The sequence below is a fragment of the Notamacropus eugenii genome, chromosome 6 (assembly GCF_028372415.1).
Source record: "Notamacropus eugenii isolate mMacEug1 chromosome 6, mMacEug1.pri_v2, whole genome shotgun sequence".
Taxonomy (NCBI): domain Eukaryota; kingdom Metazoa; phylum Chordata; class Mammalia; order Diprotodontia; family Macropodidae; genus Notamacropus; species Notamacropus eugenii.
Window position 1 is genome coordinate 77,925,391 of NC_092877.1, and position 25,023 is coordinate 77,950,413.

General features: G+C 36.7%; 1 protein-coding gene across 1 annotated transcript in view; it reads right to left on the reverse strand.

Annotated features, from left to right (window-relative positions):
• SEPSECS (Sep (O-phosphoserine) tRNA:Sec (selenocysteine) tRNA synthase) overlaps positions 1-25,023 on the reverse strand; it is a 69,115-nt gene that overhangs the window by 16,430 nt on the left and 27,662 nt on the right. Inside the window, exons 6-9 of the mRNA XM_072620388.1 lie at positions 16,936-17,038; positions 11,839-11,968; positions 11,633-11,724; positions 107-200 (exon numbers count right to left, since the gene is read on the reverse strand). Coding sequence (XP_072476489.1) covers positions 107-200; positions 11,633-11,724; positions 11,839-11,968; positions 16,936-17,038 — 419 coding nt within the window. The remainder of the gene's footprint in view (positions 1-106; positions 201-11,632; positions 11,725-11,838; positions 11,969-16,935; positions 17,039-25,023) is intronic.

Here is a 25,023-nt window from a genome sequence, read left to right on the forward strand (position 1 = left end):
AGCCAGAAAGCCTATCCAACTACCAAAAATGACTTATTTCCTTCTAGAAAGTAGTTTAGGGCTCATTAAGTCAGAAATATTTATGAGAAATAAGAAGGAAAATTACCTATAGAGAGAGGATTATGAGATGTATCCAACAGTCTTTCATTGTGGAGTTTTGATAGTTTTTTTACTTCAGTGGATAAATATAAAAACATCTCCTGCCAAAAAAAAAAGAGAGAAAATGGCATTCAAAAAAATTTAAAAGTATACTTATTAATTGCTAAACTTCACATAAACAGAAAAAAATAAATTGAAAGTAACATTAAACCTGTCATATAAATCAACCCATCCATAGATCCCAGGAACTGAAGAATTTTTTAGGAATTAAAAGTAGGTCTCAAATCTCTGATCCCATGTAGTAAAATTCATTTGTGTTCATTCATTTTTTTAATTCAACAAGTGTTTGTTAAATATTCACTGTACACCAAACACTATGCTAAGAAATGGGAATACAAAGACAATAATGAATTAGCCCCATTTCCTAACAAATTGACATTTTATTGAGCAGAAAAAAAAAGCTATGCAGCTAAATAAATTCAATGTCGGCAACATCTTTCAGGAACTAGAAATGTGCGTGGTCTTTTACAACAGACAAAGAAACACTGAAGTCAGGAAGATCCAAGTTCAAATCCTGCCTCAGCCAACCTATAAGCAGTAAGGCCCTGTCTTAGCTTCGATTTCCTCTTCTATAAAATGGAAACAACAGCGTCCACATTCCAAGGCTGCTGTGAGGACCAAAGTGCTTTGCAAGCCTTAAAGTACTCTAATAATGCTGTGATTTTTTTTAATATGGACTTGTAAATTCTGACTCTACTATTGCGGCCATGACCATCCCATAATAGTACAACCTCAGGAATATGATTTACAGCTAATTTGTCTCCCCTGTTTTGGCTATTTCTGTAAATGAGAAACCGTTCCCAAAGACCTAACAGGAGAAATACCTAGAGCTCTTCTGAATTTATTGACACACTAAAAACATAATTGCTCAATGCTCATTTCTAATGTTCTAATGGAAACACTCTGGTCATTACTGTTAATGCTACTGTATAAACTGATGCAATACTCCTTATATTTGGTAACATGGTTTCAACTGTCCCTGCAATATGAAAACCTTTAGACCATAAAAATGTTAAAATGACTGAAAATTACTTATTACTCTTATTGATAGTTGTGTATAACTATACTGCAGAGACTTCTAAATGCTATTTATAATCATTCAAGAGGATTCAACATAACTATCAAATTAGAAAAACTAAGTGGATAAAGGAAGTCTCCTGTTTATGAAATGCAATTAGATAAAAAACCCAAAGAGGTGGTCCATTATTAGGACATATCTTAGACAGATGTTGTCCATGGACAATGAACTAAACAGTGAGTTGAAAAGGAGGAGAGTAGATAGTAACATGAGATTTTCAGTAACATGATTCTTCCCTAAACAAACAAACAAAAAAACCCGTTGTTTTAACAACATTCTTCTAGTGAGGCTATATGACCACAAGTCATGGAATATTGGTTTCCTGAGAATTCAAATTGAAGGTCAACCAAAAGGCAATGGAAAGACACAGGGAAGTTGTGATTAGGTTACAATATAACTAAAATAAAAAATTGTACAAGTAAAGTGGCATAAAAGATGTCACCAGAGAGATGACCAGAAAATATGGGCCAATAAAGTATGAAGGGTGAGGAATAATCAATGAGCACTGCTTACTGGTATACAAGCAATGTAAAGCAACTCCCTCCCAAATCTCATGAAGAATTTATGGAAGGAAATAGATAAGAATCAAACAGGATAGCCAAATATGAATAGTTTCTAGATCTGTAACACTAACTGAAACAGGCACAATAAGGAAATTAACAGTTCCACTGGAGAACTGAAATATATATACCAAGCACCTATTGTGCACAAAGTGTGGTGTTTTCTAGTAAGCAGAGTTCTCAATTATTTAATCATTATGATAATAATTCACTTTATATAGCAATTTGACATTTACAAAGTTTGTTTTTTCACAAGCATCCTGTTGAGACAGGTTGTACAAGAATTATTTTTCTAGCTAGGTGATGTAGTAGATAGAGTAGAGGCCTGGATTTAGGAAGACCTGATTTCAAATTCAGTTCTAGAAATCTGTGCGACCTTGGGCAAATCACTTCATCTGCTTGTCTCAGTTTCCTCATCTATAAAATGGGGATAAAAATAACACCTACTTATCAAGGTTGTTGTGAGGACCAAATAAGATAATAACTATAAACTGCTTATATTAGTACAGTGCCTGGCACACACTAGGTGCTATATAACTATTATTATTTTACAGATGAGGTAACTGAAGTTCAGAGAGGTGAAATAATTTGACAATTATCATATAATTAGTAAGTATCCAAGCCTGGGTTCAAACCAGTCTCCTGGTCTCAAATCCAGAAATCTATTATGCCACAGTGTTATATATAGCAAGTGGTACAAGACACTTACTGTGTGTTTAGATTTTACTGCTTTTACATTAGCATCCACAGTATTTAAAAGTTATTTTAAAAATACATTAAACATCTATCCCCTATATAAAGACTTAGCTAAGCAATTTTTTACAAGACAGATAAAAGATTTCAGAATCAGTACTATTTTTTTATTATGGTTAAATCTATAACTGACATATATTATAAAATATTCCTATAATGAGAAATTTATAAGCACCCCAAGCAAATATATAGAGAAAGGCCTTACTTAAAAGAAATGAAATAATATTGATTCTCTCTGCCCTTTGTACTATATTTAACTTAATTTCAAAAGACTTCTCACTAGAGATAAACTGAACTATATACTTGAATGCTAATGTCAGCTTTATTTCTGAATAAGGAAAAAAAACAACTTCACACCATGGTAACATGAGCATGTTAAATTATATTAAACTATTACACTTCAGTAGACTTTTTGCAAATTGATTTGCAGTCATGAAACATAATGCCTCCAAAACCCCCACAGAGGCAAAAATTCACCAAGTCTTGCAGAAGTTGGTCTTAAATAATCATTTAAAAATTCCTAAACAATGATACAATGATTAGTGTGTTCCTTTGAAATGCATATTATTTCACTTTTTTAGGTTAAGCTAAAAATGGAATTTCACATTTAAATATAATTATTGTGCAATTATGTAGGTAATAGTTCATTAAAAAAAGAATCAAAGATTTCAAAGACAATTTAGTACGAGAAGTGTAATACAGTGTTCGTATATTTTTACACACACACACACCTATTTAATTTTGACTCATTCACTCTAGAGTATCTTGCTTGCCAGTCATTAACAGCCCCTGCCTCTGCCCCTTCACTACTAGGATCCTTCCCCACCATCTTGGAATTGCCTACTTAGCATATCAAAACCTATATATATCCTACACCACCATATCATTAACCAACAGGCTCTAGCCAAATCCAACCCCACTAAGAGTCAAGGAAAGAAGGGAATAACCACACTTAATCCCCTATACAAGTCCCCCTCACCTTTATAGGGCCAAATCTCTCCCATTACAACTGACCAGTGAATGACCCTTCAAGGTAGTATCCCTTCTTCTGCCAAAGATGTTTCTGGTCAGAATAAACCTGACTGCTTCACCTGCTTCTGCCTCCTAACTGCCTCACAGGAATTCCCTTTGACATATCAAACTTCTGGCACTATGTTGGGATGCCTTAGTAATAAATCCTGGACAAGAGGTCTGAAACTACTATTAACTACCTTTACCTCCTAAGATTCCTCTTAGGGAATGCAAAGAGCAAGGGATGAGAGTATATGAACTCCATGTTCTAAGGGGAAGAACTCTGCATTTATCATACTTGGACAGGGTCTAGAAACTGGGACTAGGGGCTTCGCCCTAAACCTCATATCCTTCAGTTTTATTCCACCCTAACCTTAGAAGCAGAACCAGTGGGGTCAACACACACACACACACATACACACACACACACACACACACACACACACACACACACTTGTACATGTGAAGCAGAACCAATGGGGTCAACACACATACACACACACATACACACACACAAACCTGTACATGTGTTTGAGATCACAATGCTTACCATAATACTATCATTAGATGTAGACAGCTTAAAAAGCTAATATATGATTTCCTATGTAACTACAACCATTGTTTGTAGGAACTTCTATTACTAAAGCTATCTGAAGACTGGTTAAATAAAGTTGCACCACTTTTAATTCTGTAAGCCAAAATGATGACTACAAATCTAGCTGGTGTCTAAAATATTCCACAACTATTAGAAATATGGTAGAGTGGAAAGAGAGCTAGATTTGGGTTATTAACCAAGACATTAACCAACACATTAAACCTGGGTTTAAATTTACTAGCTGAGTGAACTTGGTTAAGTCCTTTAACCTTGTACTTCAGTTTCCTCATTTGTGAAACAAGGAAAATAGAACCTGTACCACTTTCTTTAAAGGTTTATTGTGAGAATCACTTTCTAAAGCACTGTGTGAACTACAGAGTACTGTATAAATATCAATAACTATTACTATTAATAATATGGTTTGAAATATTTTATGTTCCTATAGCAGTACTTCCTGTCCATTCTATTTCATACCATAGATACCCAGAGTTACACTGCAGTAGCTTACACTTGGTATGTAACCAGTCCAACAGATGTTCACAAGAACAAATTCTAAAGGAATGTTTACCTGGCCTATTACACTAGAACATTTTTCTTTGGAAGGAAAAAGTGTCCAAGATAAATGGTTTCTTTTAAAGCAAAACTGAAATAAGGATACCCACTAAGGTTTATTTTTCATTTTGCATAGAGAAGTTCAGAAGCAGCTTCTTGAAAGTTTAGACTTCTTTCTACAAGGCAGGCGATTTCAGGCAACTTTCTCATCAATCAAGTAGATTTCTTCATGAGGAGGGGGCCAAAGACAAAGGGGTTCAATTCACACACTCAGTTCCACTCTGTCTGATCCTTTTACCCCTTCAAAACAGAAGGATTGAGAAGGAAAGATTTCAAGCTGAGTTCTTGTCTGCCTTTACTGCAAAGAAGACAAAGCCTTTTCTGCAAAGATCTAAGCTTGGATGAAATAACCTCTAAAAATATCATTGCTACGAATAAGGGCATAGAATAAAAAAATTCCTAAGTTTTCTTTTAACACTCCTTTTTTTAGGAGGCAATAACGCCAATAATATAAAAAGGAGTTCTCAGTGATAGTATATAAATAGCTCTAGCTGAGAGCATAATGGCTCTGCCTTAGCTACTCCAGAGCTGAACCAATAAACTATCACTATTAAATTTTCACAGTTCAAGAGCAAGTACATTTAAACAAAAGAGGCCCTTACTTCTGCAACAAATTCAATAAAAAACCAATATTTATAATACATATCTGCAATTATGGTTTATGGAGAATATCCACATTTTCAATGAAAAGATTTGCTTGTTAGATGAAGTTGTTAAAACCTAAAGTTTTAATTATTTGTAAAGATACAATCCTAAAATAAGTATTTCACCACTTCTGAAAATTCCAACAAATATTCCTTGTTCTCAATAAACAAAATATATAGGATTTTAAACTGATTAAGCTGATAACATGTTATAAACCTCTATAAACTTGAACCCATTATTTAAAAGTCATCCATTATGATTTCCACTTATTTGATACAAATATTTTCATTGGTGAAGACTGTACTTCATTCATGCCTTCTCATCCTGTGACTCTTCTACATGTTTTTCCTTACGTTTCCAAAGATTATGCTGCCTAGAACAGAGGTGTCAAACATGGAGCCCAATATGGCCAGCAATACTCCCTAGTCCTGCCCAACTGAGATTAAAATATAATTGGGAAATATTTAACAAAATAAAGAAAAATACTGTAGAATACAGATAATGCTAATATGTGGTTTTCTAAGTCAAAGGCCTCAGGGATCCTTTATGTATGGTTTAATGGTCTGTTTCTATTTTGTTTGACACCAATGGACTGGAGCATTGATTTTTCTCATTTTAGATTTAGTCTGGTCCAGCCCCAATTCCTTTCCTTTTCTTATGGGTCATTTCTACTTTGCATAGCACCACAGAGACTGTGGTGTTAGGAATCCCAATGCAATGATGACAAAAACAAAACACTACAGAAATAGTAGCAAATTTGTTCCATTGTCAGGCACCCATTTCCATTAATAGATTTTCTTATGCTGTCCTACACATTGGAGTCTCTTAATAAAATTTTCAGTTTCTCTTCCTGCTGCAAACAGTCATTAACCTCTCCTTTTTGGTGGTTTGCTTCATCCAGATCATGGAGGTAGTTTTCTACCAATTTTCCAAATCATTCTTCCACCTTTTTCAAGGAGTTCAATACCTGATTCAGTCTTCCTCTACACCTCAAATCATTCTCTTCTATCTAAAAATTTCAACATACATACTGGTGAACCTCTTAAATATCATGGTGCCCAGTTTACCACCCTCCTAAATCCCTATGACCCATATTTTCACTCCATTGTAGTCACACAGAGGGGATAGTCATTATCCTTAATTTCATTATTACCCTTTTCCTCTCTTACCACAATTTCTTATTTTTCTCTCTCCCTATCCCTTATTCACCTCAAAACTATTCTTCATCCTCTCAAAACTCATTACTCTGGTCCTTCCTCCTCTCCTAATCTATTACTGCTTCTCTGGCTTCATTTTTCTCCCTTCAAAATACCAACCTGTAGTTAACTGGCTCTACTGCAATTTATCCCAAACCTAAATCCTGCATTAATTCCATCATCTCCTTCCTCTCTCCTGGCATATTCTTTGTCTTTACAGAGCTAGGTGGAGAGATAAGGCACATATACCTAAAAAGATGTCTACAATTATGGTATAGTAGAAGGTGTACTGAACTTAGAGTTATAAGATAAAAAAGCAGTCAGAATGCAGGACAATTGCTGGACAAAACTGTACAAATCATATTGACTAAATCCACTACAAATTTTTATTATCTAATTTCAATTAAGCCTTCAATTAATTTTGTACAACAACCCTTTTAACTTTCCCTTGACATTTTATTGAACTTCCCTTGAGGCTTTTCCAAACATTCGTTTCTCTTCTCAAACTAGGATTTACATTCCTTTTCCCCACTCTCTACGAAACAGACCACATCTCATATACTTTACAAAGATAATTGAAGCCATGTATCATAAGCATGATATATGTTTATGCTCCTCAATTCTAAATTCAAAGTCTCTCAACATCATCCCCAATGCTCCTCCTTTGCTCTAGAGTCCTACAGAAGGATATTATCCTTCTTACCAAGGTTATTTGTCCCATTCCCTTCAAGCTTCTCTAGAAGCTGCCCCTTTAACATCCCCTTTTGAGGGTAAAGGAGGCAGAAAAGAAAGATGAGGAAGAAGAGAGAAAAAGGGAGAGAAGGAAAAAGAGAGAGAGAGAGAGAGAGAGAAATTCACAATTACTAATTATTAACTATGGAAAAATTTTTACAAAAAGTTTTTGTGACAAAGGCCCAATCCCCAAATACATAGAGAGCTGAGTCAAATTTATGAGAATACAAGTTATTTCTCCATTGATAAATGGTCAGAGGATATGAACAGGAAGTTTTCAGATGAAGAAATCAAAGCTATCTACAGTTATATGAAAAAATGTTCTAAATCATTATTGATTAGAGAAATGCAAATTAAAATAACTCTGAGGTACTACTTCACATCTATCAGATTGGTTAATATGACAGAAGGGAAAAATGACCAATGCTGGAAGGGATGTGGGGAAATTGGGACACTAAAGCACTGCTGGTGGAATTGTGAACTGATTGAACCATTCTGGAGAACATTTTGGAACTATGCTCAAAGTGCTACAAAACTCTGAATATCTTTTGACCCAGCAAATACCACTCCTAGGTCTGTATCCCAAAGAGATAAAAAACAAAAAGGAAAAGAATCTACATATACAAAAATATTTATAGCAGCTCCTTTTGTGGAGTTAAGTTGGATTTTGAGGGAATTCCCATCAATTCACTAAGGGATATTGTACAAGATATGGTACATGATAGTGATGGAATGTAACTGCTCAAGAAATGAAGAGCAGGATGCTTTCGGAAAACCTGGAGAGGCTCACATGAATGATGCAAAGTGAAGTGAGCAGAACCAGGAGAACAGTATACACAATAAGAGCAATACTGTATGATGAACAACTGTTAACGACTTAGCTATTCTCAGCAATACAATGATCTAAGACAATTCTGAAGGACTTATGAGAAAAATGCTATCCACCTCCAGGGAAATAACTGATGGGAGTCTGAATGCAGATCAAAGCAATTTTCTTTAACTTTCTTTGTCTTGGTTTTTTTTGGTCTGTGTTTTCTTTTCATATATGATTAATATGGAAATGTTTTGTATGACTGAACATGTATTACCTATGTTAAACTGCTTGCCTTGTCTACCTGCAAAAAACAAACCCACAGACTATATGAACACAGTTACAAAACACTTTTTACACAAATAAAGTCAGATCTAAGTAAGTGGAAAAATATTAGTTGCTCGTGAGTGGGCTGAGTGAACATAATAAAAATGACAACCCTACCTAAAAAAATTTACTTATTCAATGTCATACCAATCAAACTACCAGATAATTATTTTTCTCATCCTACAAAAAATAATATCAAAATTCATCTGGAAGAACAAGAGGTCCAGAATATCAAGGTAACTAATAAAAAGAAATAGTAGGGAAAGTGGCCTAGCTCTACCCAATCTCAAATTGTAGTATAAAGCAGCAATCACCAAAACCACTTGTTACATGCTAAGAAATAGAGGGGCAGAATAGTGGAATAGGTTAGGTACTTAAGACACAGTAGTCAACAGATATAGCAATCTACTGTGTGATAAACCCAAGAACCCCAGCTTCTGGAATAAGAACTCACTGTCTGACAAAAACTGCTGGGAAAATTGGATAATAATGTGGCGGGAACTGAGCACAGACCAATGGCTGACACCGTACACAAGAATAAAGTCCAAATGGATACATGATCTAGGTATAAAGACTGATACTATAAATAAATTAGGGGAGCAAGGAATAGCGTATTTGTCAGATTTATGGAGAATGGAAAAATTTTTGACTAAACAAGAGACAAAGAACATTATGAAGTGCAAAATGGATAATTTTGATTAAATTAAATTAAAAAGATTTTGCACAAACAAACCCAATGCAACCAAGATTAGAAGGGAAGCAGAAAAGTGGGAAAAATTTTTGCAACTAATGTCTATGATAAAGGCCTCATTTCTAAAATATACAGAGAACTGAGTCAAATGCAGAAGAATACAAGTCATTCCCCAATTGATAAATGGTCAAAGGATATGAACATGGAGTTTTCAGAGGAAGAAATTAAAGCTATCTATAGTCATATGAAAAATTGCTCTAAATCAGTATTGATTAGAGAGATGCAAATCAAAACTACTCTGAGGGTCACATATTACACCTATCAGACTGGCTAACATGACAAAACAGGAAGATAATGAATGCTGGAGAAGATGTGGGAGAGCTGGAACACTAATTCATTGTTGGTGCAGCTGTGAGCTGATCCAATCATTCTGGAGAGTGATTTGGAACTATGCCCAAAGGGCTACAAAAAATATACATACCCTTTGACCCAGCAATAGCGCTTCTAGGACTGTATTCCCAAGAGATCATAAAAATGGGAAAGGGTCCCACATGTACAAAAATATTTATAGCAGCTTTCCTTGTGGTGGCCAAAAACTGGAAATCAAGGGGATGCCCATCAATTGGGGAATGACTGAACAAGTATGTTATATGAATATAATGGAATATTATTGTGCTATAAGAAATAATGAACAAGAAGACTTCAGAGAGGCCTGGAAAGACTTATGAATTGATGCTGAGTGAAAGGAGCAGAACCAGGAGAACTTTGTACACAGCAACAACCACAGTGTGCGAAGAATTTTTCTGGTAGACTTAGTACTTCATTGCACTGCAAGGACTTAAAAAATTTCCGATGGACTCTTAAGGCAAAATGCCTTCCACGTCCAGAGAAAGAACTATGGAACTGGATCACAGATTGAAGCAGACCATTTTCTTTTGTATTATGTTTTGTTTTGTTTTACAGTTTCTCCCATTCATTTTAATTCTTCTATGCAACATGACTAAGGTGAAAATGTATTTAACAGGAATGTGTGTGTAGAACCTATATAAGATTGTATGCCATCTCAGGGAGGGAGTGAGGAGGGAGAGGGGAAGAAGAAGGGAGGTAAAAAAATATAAAATATACGAAAGTGATTGCAGAACACTAAAAATAAATAAAATAACAATTAAAAAATATAAGTAGTCAGAACCATTCTTAACACTTTCAACTTCTCTCCCACTCCATCCCAGCACATTCTTCAATACCTCAAAAGATATCTGATGTGACATCAATGATATGATTATTTCTTCCCTATGCCTTGGTAGATTAGATAATTTCATGAGTTACTGTCACCAAAAAAATCAGCCTTTCAGTCTAGAGTCCTCTCCACAGCTAATTAGGCTATAGTCCAATGACACGACCACAGTCAAAGCTTTTTCATCTGGTAGTTGAGACCAGAGTTTGCACTGTGCTGGCAGAGCTTTCAAGAAGCCAAGGTTCCCTTCATCCCATGAGGAATCACAGTGACACACAAAAGTGGTTAATCTTCCTAAAACACTGCTTATCACTCCCCTGTTCAAAAGTCTTCAATAGCTATCTATAAAAACAAATGTCTATAAGAATAATGGCCCAAACCATTTTACTTTGCATTAAGATTCTATAAAATCTGGCCATAATCTACTCCTCTCTGCAAAATTACTCTCACCAGACTGGCCTGTTCACAGTGTCTTGAATAGACCTTCATAGTCCTATTTCCAAGACACTGCTTACTTTGTTGCTCCTCCTAGAAAGACTTTCCCCTCTCTTTTCCTCCCTAATGTCTAACCAACTTTTTATGTTATTAGCTCTAACAGCAATGCCTTAGTAAAGCATTCCCTGATCATTATAGTGATCTCTCCTTCCTGACAGCACTTGTTTTCTCAATTCTGCAATGTCCATTTGGTATTTACTGTGTACCACACCGCAGTTAAATCACAGAATTCAGGATGTATTTATTATTAAATATGTTTTCAGAGACAAAGATAAAGTTAAAATTTTGAGGGTTTTTTGCCTCTCCATACCAATAATGAGAACAGCTTTTGCAAGGGCAGATTTGTGGAGTAAGGCCAAGGGTCAAATCCCTTCTCTACCACTTTCCCTCTTGGTTGACTCCTCAAGATGTCAATAGCTCTTCAATTTTAGTACAGAAATGTAAATAAAAATTCCTTATCATCTTCTTGATATTTTTAATAGCCTCCACTTTTAATTGGTATTGGAACTGTAATTAACCTAATCAGAAATTGCAGTAGTTGGTTTTCTGGAAATGATCCACATATCCTTGATACCAAGTATATGCACTTACATTGTGTACAGATCAGAGAAGGTCCCCTAGAACACTGATATTGGCTCAAATCAGCATTCCCAGCTCTTCCCAGGCAACAGGAGTACATGCTAACAAGTGGTGTTGCAACATGCAATATATTTATAATTGAAAACACACTTACCTTTCTTTCTTTTAAAAGCTTCTTATAGCCATTCGATCCCAGTGATAGTAAGGTAATAACAATATCTAAAGATGGGGAAGCAGAGGCTCTCCCTGCAATAATAAAGGACAGTTTACTCTCATAAAAAGACAATGCTCTGGGAAAGAAAAGTTATCACAGGAGCAAAATAAATGCAGCTTCTGCTGAAGGACACTTAGCTTATTTACCTGGATACATCTTGCTGATTTCATGAATGAAGGAGCTGCTGAAGCCAGCAATGATAGCTCCACCTACTGGGACCATAAAATTTTTGTCCAAGCTCTGGACGAAGGCATCTATTCTACCTGCTCGAGCACCCTGAAATCAAACGTTATGAAATATGAAGTGTTTATTGCTAGGTTACTGTAAGATATACAATAACTGGAGTAGTGAAATACAAAGGAATATTGTTAAAATAAGTACAAATCAAATGAAGTTAAATAAAAATACTGTTTTCTTACAAGCTTAATTCTGCTAATTAGCAGAATTAAATGTTAGTCTTTTTCTTCATAAACCAGTTTTAAATTTTAGAGAAGTAAAGCAGTGTATAAATATGTATTTCAGCCTTAGTATTTTAAGCTATTCATGGAAAATAAATGCTAATTAATATCTATAAATCTGTCACAGTACAGAATAACTTACTTTTTTATCCACTCAACAAAAGTTTGCTATCCATCAAGTCAATACATATATTTAGCACCATTTTTCCTTGAATTGTGGGAATACAAAAAGAATAAAAGATTCCTATCCTCAAAGACCCTTCAGTCTAGTGTAGCAAGTCAGTCCATTTCTGGCACCACAAGCCTGTCCAAAGTTACAAGATGGTACGTCAAATTTGGAGAGTAGCAAAGTAGACCAGTTTGACTAGAAGGCGGAGTACATGATTGGGAACAATGAGAAATAAGCTTGACAAGGTAGTTTGGAGCCAGAATGAGAAGAGCCTTAAATGCTATTAACAAACGTTCAACTGAATAATAAAAGATGCCAGGAGGAATTGAACTGTAGCTCAAAGAAGTCTAAGATTTGGACTGGCAGAAAGTATAACCAAGAGAGTACTCCATGTAGGTGAAATATAAACTAATATAAAGAAGCAAGAACGAGCAAGGCTTATATAATACACATGGCATGTACAACAGAACAGTAACTTCAGTAGAAGATTCATGTTTTCTCATTCTCCCTTGAAAAACGGAGAAAAGCATATAAGCACTCCAATCCAAGGGGAAAGTTCTCAAACAAAGACTAAGGAGATAGCATGGGGCCTGTGGAGGGTCTAGGTAAAAAAAATGCAGAACACGTATGGAAAGTTAAGCCATTTTCAATGGTTAAAAATCAGGAACTTAAGAGCTCTGAGTCTTATGGGCACACATTTACATTTTATCACTTTCATCTCTTAATTGTTATTTGGAATGAATCCTTGTATGGGGAGGAGCCAGGAAGAGGCAATCAAGACTACGTGATTTGCCCAGGGTCACACAGTTATTAAGTGTATGAAGCTAGATTTGAATTCAGGTCCTCCTGACTCCAGGGTCAGTGTTCTATCCACTACACCACTTAGCTGTCCCAAATGAATCATAACAACAGCTAATATCGCAATACATGTCAACTTTTCTCAGTCCAATAGAAATTTACAAACTTTAATTACTCCCTAAAACACTGGGAATCACTGGTGTCCCAAAGCACACACCTAAGATTTAATAGTAAGTACCAATAGTATTTTCTACACCTAAAGAAAGCAGCTCTGACCATTGCTCATAAGATTCAGGATGACTAAACAGATTCCAAAGAAGGTTCACAATTATCCATTTGATCAACAACTGCTTGAAGCTCTTGGTAAACTGAGATTCTTGTTTTACATGAGTACTTTAAACACCAAATCTGGCTTTAACTATGAGTAATGTAAAACAAAACAATCCCTAAGATCAAAGAAATTGAAACTGGTTCTGCTTTGCAAATCCTAAAAGTAATACTTCTTTGTATAATTCCATATCACATAATTATTTTAGAAAGTCCTAATGAAAACCAGAAAACTTAATAAATTGGAAATATGAAACTAAGTCCTAGTGCCTAGCTATACAACCTGTGCTTAATGTTTTTCAGTTCCCTCATCTGATAAATGACACTATCAATTCCTCCTCGCAGATTTTTCTTTATTTGCATCTATAACTTTCCTATCTGTATTAACAGTTCCAATATGCCAGGCCTAGAGGCCTGAGGGCTACCCGAGTCTTACCTTACCTATCGCAGGTCTTCGGCTGGCCAAACTGCATAAACGTATGAGAGAAGAGACTTTCCAGAGTCGAACAAGGGTTAGGCTTTATTCAGGGTCTTGGTTACATGTGCAGGGGGAACTCTTCCTGGGGAGCGAGGAATCTCCCCAGGAGGCAAAGATCTTACAGTAAGAGATTGGAAGTGGAAGTGGGGAGAGAGGGGAGAGGGAAGAAAGGAGAGAAGAGGGGCCTTCAGTCCTCTAAGGGCCCCTCAGCGCTAAGAGCGCCTTCAGGCTTTCCTGACCCTACTTAAGCTCTCCTGCCACATAGTTTGCACCTGAATACCGTGCCTGTTAGATAACAATAGGTGTGCTCAGACCCGGGCCAATCTCAAGGGCGGGGATGCTCTCTCTCATCACTTTTCTCATGGGAAGAGGCGGAAATTCACAAGATAGCTCGGTCTCACACCTCAATTCCCTGCTGTTCCCTGGGGGGCCTCATGAGAACTCTAAGGTTTAGAAGTTCTCACCTTTACCCGCCCGAGACTGTCCACATGGAACTGAGCTTACACCCCCAACACCAATAAATATGTGTTACAACCATATTTTAACACATAGCTCCATATCTGCTCTTTAGAATACCTGGGAACACAGGAAACATACTTTGCTTGTATAGAGAGCATGCTTTCTTTTAACGTTATTTCTTTTTGCTTCTCTTCTTCTAGACTGTCCTTCACTTTGCATTCCCAATCCATTGTTCTTTCATTTGCTTCTTTGCTTAGAATAGCCACGGCAAATTCAAATTTTTCCTCTGGCCAATTATTTGTATTCTGCCAATAATCCAACTGCATAGGCTGTAAATTCTGCTTTCAATCCTCATTTCTCTTTTCAATTACTCAGGAACGTGTTGTGGTTCCATGCTCTACTAAAAATACGAAGGATTAAAGGGAAGAGCTCCTATTTGTACAAGGGTATTTATCGCAGCTCTTTTTGTGGTAGCGAAGAATTGGAAATTGAAGGGATACCCATGAACTGGGGAATGGCTGAACAAGTTGTGGTATAAGATTGTAAAGCAATACTATTGTATTATAAGAAATGAGGAGCAAGAAAATTTCAGAAAAACCTGGAAAGATTTAAATGAAGTGATTCAGAGTGAAATAAGCAAAACCAGAAGAACATTATACAAATGAACAACAATACAGTATGATAAAGAACTGTGAATGAACCAAGACAGTCTCAAAGAACTCATGATGTGAAAAATGCTATCCACCTCCAGGGAAAGAATTGGTGAAGTCTAAATAAGGACAGAAGAGAAGAGCTATATTACAAGCCTAGACACACATTCTGCCCCATTCCCTGTGTTCCTCTGTTCTCACAGAGCTGGGTTGCAGCATATGATTGCTATCATGACTTCAGCACATTTTTGAGAATTTGGAGCTTGACTCTCTAGGCACTGGAAATGAAGGGAAGACAGGATATGAGGTTGCCTTCTGTCATAAGTCCATGGGCTCAGTTGGATAGTGCAGTCTTGCCACTGAGAGAATGATGGGCAGCAGAAGAAGGGCTGCTGAGCGCTCACAAGTTGGGTGGTTAGTGTTCATGGAGTTTTTGCCTTCTTTGGGTTCTCAGTGATCTAGATCAGAGGTTTCAAATATGTACCCCCAACCCCCAGCACACCTGAGTGCAACTAAAATCAGATTAAAATGAAATTGAGAAATATTTAAGAAAATAAATAAAAATACAATAAAAGAGAGATATCATTACATCTTAAAAACAAAGTCAATATGCCTAATGATATACTTAGGTAGTCTATTTGAGTTTGATACCACTGTCCTAGACCACAAAGAGAGTTGAAATTGCTTTACATCTGATTTATTATTTCTGTTTTGTAGAGGTCTGGAGAGTTTGTGAAGATCAGAAAAAATGTCCTCATCTTGTTGGTCATATTGACTTGGAAGTCCAAATATAGGGAATAAAAGCTCAAAAAGCTTTTTTTGGAGCTCAAAAGCCTAACAACCACATGGAATTGAAAACAGAGTACTACAGCCTATAGCCTAACTCTTTAAATCTTTAACATCCTTTGTAAATCACTATTTTGGTTACCCCACAACCCAAATTGACCAGAGACAAATCCCACCAGTAAGTAGCACAATGAAGAGAAAAAGTAACAGACTCCTAGAATATGGTAAAAAGAGCTAAGAACACAAGTGTTAAGGTCAGAGTTACATTTTCATAATTTCAGGCTATTAAATGTTTCTTAAGATGTCCCAAAAGAAAAACTGAGGCCATATTATAAGCAGGAAGGTTAAGAAGTAATGTACCAGTAAGCAAAACTATATATCAGCACTCCTATTCCTTCATCACAAAGATAAATATATGACAATGAAAGCAGACTGAGGTCAACATATTTTAGTTGGGATAAGTATTGGCAGATGATCTAAGGTCTAGAAATAGTTGCCGTTAGGTACCTGAACCTCAGTTCACATCGTGAGGTCATGAGACTGTATATAAGAAAGAGTATGCTGGAAAAATGAAGGAGCTTGAAGGTAACACACAGTTAAAGAACAGAGGAACTGTGGAGATCATTTATCTCAACCTTTTCATTTAACAGATGTGGAAACACAGAGAAGTCAAGCACTCTTCAAGGTCATTACAGCTAGTATATGGCAAAGCTACAAGCTGAGTCAGACACCTAATTTTCCAAGTTAAATGCTTATTTTCTCTAAGGTAAAGTAAGAATACACCTCATGTTGCACTGAGATGGGAGCAAGAAATAGGAGCACTGGATATTTCTCCCCATTCTAAACACATAAAGGAAGACTTGAGCTCTGGGTATTCCTCTTAAAGAATAAAATTTATGCATCTATGTGTTTTCAATTCCTCTTTCTCTATGACCTTATTCTGGCCTCCACACTCTCTAAGTCCATATTTTTCAGAACTGGTATTCTGGTATTCTCAGCTTTTGTGATTAATATGTCACCAGAAGTAGTATATGCACTCCAAAAGTACTGTTTTTAAAATGTAATAAACTTTATTACACTTGAAAACTTAATTTTTAATTAAAAACTCCTTTTTTTACCTGTTGTATGAGATGCATACATTTTGAAGCTTGTACTCCATATGCATTGTTGACTATATGTGGAATATCATAATTGGCACAAATCACAGCCAGCTCTTCCAATCTATGAACACAAAAATATAATTTAGTGAGTCATATAGTATACTGTAAAGTTATGGTATTAAAATTATTCTTTGATTCAATAGTATTCCACTTTCATGTTTATTGCAGTAAAGCTCAATGATGGACACAAGTGTCACTCAAATATATACTAAAAGCTGCTTTGTTATTTGACAGTAACAATTAAAAAGGACTTTTTAATTCAAGTAATGATATTAGGTGATATAAGTCAGTGCATATTTACAAAATTCTAATTGTCTAACATACTAAAAAAACATAAGTTTTGATCTGTCAAACTAGTGAAGCATTTTTAAATCTCTATTTAAGTGTTCATATTGACAAAAAAAATTGAGCTGAATTTTCATGACCAAGAAACCAAATTTGCCAGTCACAAATTATAAAATTTTTTCAATTTATTTTTATATATTGGTGCTAACTTTTAAAAATTTTTCATAATATTAAGATACTGAAGATACTTTAAAGGAGATATCCTATCAACTCTAAACCTAAATATTGTTATTTGAGAGTCTGAAAATTTATAGTGAGAATCTGATAATCTATGGAAAAGTTAATGGCTTTATACCAAAAACTAATAAGAAGATGCTGCTTCACAGAACTAAAACCCAGTTTTGATATCACTTGTTCAGAACCCTTGCTAACTAAAACAGGAATATTTTTTGCAAATGTGAAATATAAAAGAATCTATAACACTACATTGATGCAGTTTTGACCAAAATTAATGCAAATACAGTATTTGTTTCCTTGATGTTACTGAAAGGAGTTGTGCAGTATGGCAGAAAAGTTAATGTATATAAAGGGGGAACAATATGAGACTGGAAATGCTACAAGATTATAGAGTGCCTTAAATGCCAGGCAAAATAGTTTGTAAAATCATTTTGGTTATTGTGTAAATAATTTCTTTTTATAGTATCTGCTCTTTTTCAAAAAGTAAAAAAACAAAAAACGTACAATAGTGCTATATTTGTAACTTTCAAATGACCTGTTTGAATTTGTTAGGTGAAAATATTTTAGTATCAATTTTTAAAAAATAAAACCTATAAACAAATTAATAACTGTTTCTCACATGAACAATTAAAGGGAAGTAGTCTTTAAACATATTGTAAGTCCTAGAAACCATACAAATAGTTTATTTTTAAACTACAATAAAGTCAAATAAAAAAAACTCCTAGATTATTTCCTGAAAGTAGGAACTATAATAAAACAAAAATATTATTAAAGAGAATTAAGTGCATTTCAGACATCTTGAAGTAGATGTCCTGTAGCCATCTCAAACTCAGTATGTTTAAAAGGGAACTTACTTTTCTCCTAAAGTCTAAACTGGGGTAGGGAACCTGTGGCCTTGAGGCTACATGGGGTCTTCTAGGTCCCTCTAGGGTGCAGTCTTTTGACTGAGTCCAAGTTTTACAGAATAAATCCTTTTATAAAGGGGATTTGTCCTGTGAAGTTTGGTCTAAACCCTACCCCTAACCCCAACTTTCATTACTCCTATAGAAGGTAACACCAACCTTTTAGTCCCCTCAGGTTCACAACCTAGAAGTCATCCTGGATTCCTTGCTACCTCTTACCTCCCCATATCCAAACTGTTAGCAAGTTTCCAGCTCTGCAACATCTCTCAAATACACCCCCTTGTCTCCTCTCATGCCACTACCATTCTAGTACAGGACCTAATCACTGTACACAAGGACTATCACAGTAGTCTGCTACGGTGGGTCTGACTGCCTCAAATCTTTCCTCATCCCCATCTATTCTCCATTCAGCCACTAACATGGCTGAATCACTCTCAATCATACCCAATCACTCTCCGAGTCAACAAACTCCAGTGCCTTCCTACTGCCTCCAGGACCAAACAGAAAATGCTATTTGGCATTGAAAGCCCTACTTAACCTAGCCCCCTCCTACCTTTCAGTCTTCTTTACCTTCACCTATGAGACATATTCTTTGATCCTTGCTATTCCACAAACAAGACACTCTATCTCTCAATTCTGGGGTTTTCCTCTGGCTATCGCCTATGCAAGGAATGCTCTACCTTCTTTGCTCTCAATACTGACCTGTCAGACTTTCTTTAAATCTCTACTAAAATCTCCTCTTCTACAAGAAGTCTTCCCTATCTATCCCTTCTTCATTCCAGTGCCTTCCTTCTATTAATTATTTCTATTTATCCTGTATGTAATTTGCTTTGTTTATATTTGTTTACGTAACATCTCCTCCGTTAGATTGTAAGCTCTTAAGAGCAAACACTGTCTTTTGCCTCTTTTTGTACCCTCAGTGCTTAGCACAGCGCTGTCACATAGTAGCAACTTAATAAATGTTTCTTGGTTGACTGAAGTTTAGAATAACCTTCTTATACGGGCAACAAATTTTTCAGCTACAGCACCTTTTCAAGACTATCTCCACATTACAATAGTGCTGAATCTGCACTGGTGAAAAAGAATATTCATACCAACAAATTCTGGTCACTTAAAATAGTGAAGTAATATTAAAGACAATTATACAATCAGTTTATCTCCCCAATTGATAAATGGTCAAAGGATGTGAACAGGCAGTTTTCAGAAGAAGAAATTAACGATATCTATAGTCATATGAAAAAATGCCCTAAATCACTATTGGTTAGAGAGATGAAAATCAAGACAACCCTGAGGTGCCACATCACACCTACCAGACTGGCAAACATGACAGAAGAGGAAGATGATAAATGTTGGAGAGGATGTGGGAGAGCTGGAACTCTAACTCACTGTTGGTGGAGCTGTGAGCTGATCCAACCATTCTGGAGAGTGATTTGGAACTATGCCCAAAGGGCTACAAAAATGTGCATACCCTTTGATCCAGTAGTATCACTTCTAGGACTATACCTCCAAGAGATCATAAAAATATGAAAGGGTCCCACGTGTACAAAAATATTTATAGCAGATCTCTTTGTGGTGGCCAAAAACTGGAAATCAAGGGGATGCCCATCAATTGGGAAATGGCTGAACAAGTTGTGGCATATGAATGTAGTGGAATACTATTGTGCTATAAAAAATGATGAACAGGAAGACTTCAGAGAGGCCTGGAAAGACTTATATGATCTGATGCTGAGTGAGAGGAGAAGAACCAGGAGAACTTTGTGCATAGCAACAACCACAGTGTGCAAGAGTTTTTTCTGGTAGACCTGGAACTTCATAGCAATGAAAGGACTTTAAAAAAATTCCCAATGGTCTTCTAAGGCAAAATGCCTTCCACATCCAGAGAAAGAACTATGGAATTCAATCGCAGAATGTAGCAGATAATTTTTTTTGTATTATGTTTTGGTTTGTTATATGATTTCTCTCATTCATTTTAATTCTTCTACATAGCATGACTATAGTGAAAATGTATTTAGTAGGAATGTATGTGTAGAACCTATATAAAATTGTATGCCATCTCGTGCAGGGAAGGGAGAAGTAGGGAGGAGGGAGGGAAAAATAATAATCTAAGTTATATGGTAGTGATTGTAGAACACTGAAAATAAATAAAATTAATTTTAAGAAATAAAAAAAATAAATTAGTTTATCTGTGGAGGACATTTATTGTTATTCTAGTCCCTCAGCATTCAATCTCAGGGACATAGGATATGAAAAAAGTACATGATAGACAAAGAAAGCAAGGTAATATATTAAGGAATAAAAGAATATTTTCAATGTTAATGAGAGATTTCATCCTATATTCTCAATTTAAAGCTTGTGTTCACTATAGTTAGGACCAATGGTCATGTCCCACTTCTGATTTTCCTTCCAAATTTTCACCCAACACATACATTTACTCAAGTATAAGGACGGAAAAAATCTATTAAGAATAACAACCATAAAAATTATACCCATTTATGCTTCAATATTTCATGCCAAAAAAATTACAGATCCTTGGTTTCTTCTATCAATAAAGAACACCATTCTTTTTTATAGCGTGGTAGAAAGTTTTCAAGAGTGGTTGCAACTGAAAATCCTATCACCTTGTATCAGTTTCTCATACAAAATCCACAGTCCCTTATCACAATCATGTTCAAAATCTCTTCAGCTTGGTAGGACCTGCCAGAGCTTACGTATCACTGGTACAATCTTTAAAAAACCCAGAGTAGAGGAGCCCCGGCCAAGATGGCGGAGTAGAAAGATGCACATATGCTACCTCCGGAACCCACTGCCCATAAAATATCTGTAAAAAAAAAGAATCACCAGCGAATTCTGGAGCAGCAAAAGACACAGAACAATCTCTGGAGATTTCTGCTCCAGAGAGCCTGAAAACCTCTTGCAAAAGGTCCCTTGCGTCCCGGACCTGGAGCAGAGCCCAACCCTGCCTCGGCGGTGTGGCGAGGAAACGAGCAGATCCGAGCAGGCTTCAGGGACGGGATCTCCAGCGGCCGCACAGGTCCCTCCACCCACAGGTGACAAGGGTCAGTGAGAGGGTCTCTTTGGCGGTCGAGAGGGGAGTGGGGTGCCCCCATAGCTCAGGCCCCCTAGGGAGGCTGCAGCGGAGGCAGGAGCAGACCAGGGCTCCCCAAGCAGGCAGGACCCTGGATCCATTGTTGAAGGTCTCTGCATAAACCCCCTGAGGGAACTGAGCCCGTGAGGCGGCCCTGCCCTGACCTGAGCACCTGAACTTAATCTCACACTGAACAGAAGTCCTGCCCCCGCCCAAAGCCCTGAGGCTGGGAAGCAGCATTTGAATTTCAGACCCCAAGTGCTGGCTGGGCAGATCTGGAGGCAAGGTGGGGGTGGAGAGGACACTCAGAAGTCAAGTCACTGGCTGGGAAAATGCCTAGAAAAGGGAAAAAGAATAAGACTATAGAAGGTTACTTTCTTGGTGAACAGGCACTTCCTCCCTTCCTTTCTGATGAGGAAGAACAATGCTTACCATCAGAGAATGACACAGAAGTCAAGGCTTCTGTATCCCAGCCTACTCAATGGGCTCAGGCCATGGAAGAGCTCAAAAAGGATTTTGAAAATCAAGTCAGAGAGGTGAAGGAAAAACTGGGAAGAGAAATGAGTGACATGCAAGCAAAGCATGAAAAACAAGTAAACACCCTGCTAAAGGAGATCCAAAAAAATGCTGAAGAAAATAACACCTTGAAAAATAGGCTAACTCAATTGGCAAAAGAGGTTCAAAAAGCCAATGAGGAGAAGAATGCTTTCAAAAGCAGAATTAGCCAAATGGAAAAGGAGATTCAAAAGCTCACCGAAGAAAATAGTTCTTTCAAAATTAGAATGGAACAGATGGAGGCTAATGACTTTATAAGAAACCAAGAAATCACAAAACAAAACCAAAAGAATGAAATAATGGAAGATAATGTGAAATATCTCACTGGAAAAACAACTGACCTGGAAAATAGATCCAGGAGAGACAATTTAAAAATTATGGGACTACCTGAAAGCCATGATCAAAAAAAGAGCCTAGACATCATCTTCCATGAAATTATCAAGGAAAACTGCCCTGAGATTCTAGAACCAGAGGTCAAAATAAGTATTCAAGGAATCCACAGATCACCGCCTGAAAGAGATCCAAAAAGAGAAACTCCTCGGAACATTGTGGCCAAATTCCAGAGTTCCCAGGTCAAGGAGAAAATATTGCAAGCAGCTAGAAAGAAACAATTCAAGTATTGTGGAAATACAATCAGGATAACACAAGATCTAGCAGCTTCTACATTAAGGGATCGAAGGGCATGGAATAGGATATTCCAGAAGTCAAAGAAACTAGGACTAAAACCAAGAATCACCTACCCAGCAAAACTGAGTATAATACTTCAGGGGAAAAATTGGTCTTTCAATGAAATAGAGGACTTTCAAGCATTCTTGATGAAAAGGCCAGAGCTGAAAAGAAAATCTGACTTTCAAACACAAGAATGAAGAGAAGCACGAAAAAGTAAATAGCAAAGAGAAGTCATAAGGGACTTTACTAAAGTTGAACTGTTTACATTCCTACATGGAAAGACAATATTTATAACTCTTGAAACTATTCAGTATCTGGGTACTGGGTGGGAGTACACACACACACATGCACACGTACACACACACACATGCACACACACACACACACACACACACACATAGAGACAGAGTGCACAGAGTGAATTGAAGAGGATGGGATCATATCTTAAAAAAAAATGAAATCAAGCAATGAGAGAGAAATATATTGGGAGGAGAAAGAGAGAAATGGAATGGGGCAAATTATCTCTCATAAAAGAGGCAAGCAAAAGACTTATTAGTGGAGGGATAAAGAGGGGAGGTGAGAGAAAAACATGAAGTTTATTCTCATCACATTCCACTAAAGGAAGGAATAAAATGCACACTCATTTTGGTGTGAAAACTTATCTCACAATACAGGAAAGTGGGGGATAAGGGCATAAGCAGGGTTGGGGGGATGATGGAAGGGAGGGCATGGGGAGGAGGGAGCAATTTGAGGTCAGCACTCATGGGAAGGGACAGGATCAAAAGAGAGAACAGAAGTAATGGGGGACAGGATAGGATGGAGGGAAATATAATTAGTTCTTACACAACACTACTATTATGGAAGTCACTTGCAAAACTACACAGATTTGGCCTATATTGAATTGCTTGCCTTCCAAAGGGAAGGGGTGGGGAGGGAGGGAGGGAGGAAGAGAAGTTGGAACTCAAAGTTTTAGGAACAACTGTCGAGTACTGTTCTTGCCACTAGGAAATAAGAAATACAGGTAAAGGGGTATAGGATGGAGACAAGGGCAGAGAGGGATGATAGAAGAGAGGGCAGATTGGCACACAGGGGCAATTAGAAGGCTCAGTGTTTAGGGGTGGGGGGAGGGGACATAAGGGGAGAAAATTTGGAACCCAAAATTTTGTGAAAATGAATGTTAAAAGTTAAATTAATTAATTAATTAATTAAAAAAACAAAAACAAAAAAACCCAGTGTAATCTCCATACCAAGTTGAGACATCCAAGTTGAACTTCTATGAGGATTCTATAATAACAACAAATAAGTAACATTTATACAGAGTTTACTATGTGTCAGGCACTGTGCTAAGTGCTATACAATTATTATCTCATTTGATTCTCATGACATTCCCAGGAGTTAGGTGCTATTATGTTATTTTATAGATGAAGAAACTGAGGCAGAGGTTAAGTAACTTGCCCAGTGTCATACAACTAGTAAGTGTGTGAAATCAAATTTAAACTGACTCTTCTTGATCCCAGGCTCAGGGCTCTCATCCACAGAAACCTCTATATTTCACTTTCAACAATGCATGTGAGATAAACAGCAGAGGAAATGTACGTAGTGAGGATAAGTCACTCTGCAGTTAATAACAATTTGCAAGTGATAAACAGTGCGAAATCCTATCTTTAAGGATTACTATAAACAGGAAATGAGGAAGGCCAGTTACATATTGAGAGGGAGAGATAACAGAAAGGAAGTTCTCAACCTCAGTCATATTCAATTCCTCTCTCACCAGCATCCACCTCCACAGCCCCCTTACTCCACCACTCAGTTGTATATTCTGCCTCCACAACATCTTGCAGCCATTTCTTTCTCTATACTGACAAATCTACTACCCTAGTTCAGACCCTCTTCAGTTCTCAACTGGACTATTGCAGGAACTTCCTAACTGCTTGCCCTGCCTCAGCTCTCTCCATTGTCCAATTTATCCTCCACACAGCTGCCAGAGTGAACTTCCTAAAGCACAAGTTTGACCATATCACTCTCCAACTTTATAATAAACTCCTCTACAGGTTCCCTATCATAAACCCTTCTCTTCTGCATCTAAAGTTCATCATTATTATTAGACTGGTGAAAAACTTGATTACCTGTTTGTTTTTTTAGCTACATTAACAAGGTCATACAAAAATATCAAAGAGATTTGTAAGATATTATAGAAGTTATTTATTTCTAACATAACTGAATTTTTCAAGTACTCAAGTTACAAATAAAACAAAAGATCTCTAATTTGAAATAATGATTAAACATCTAAATTGACATACGTTTATATTACTA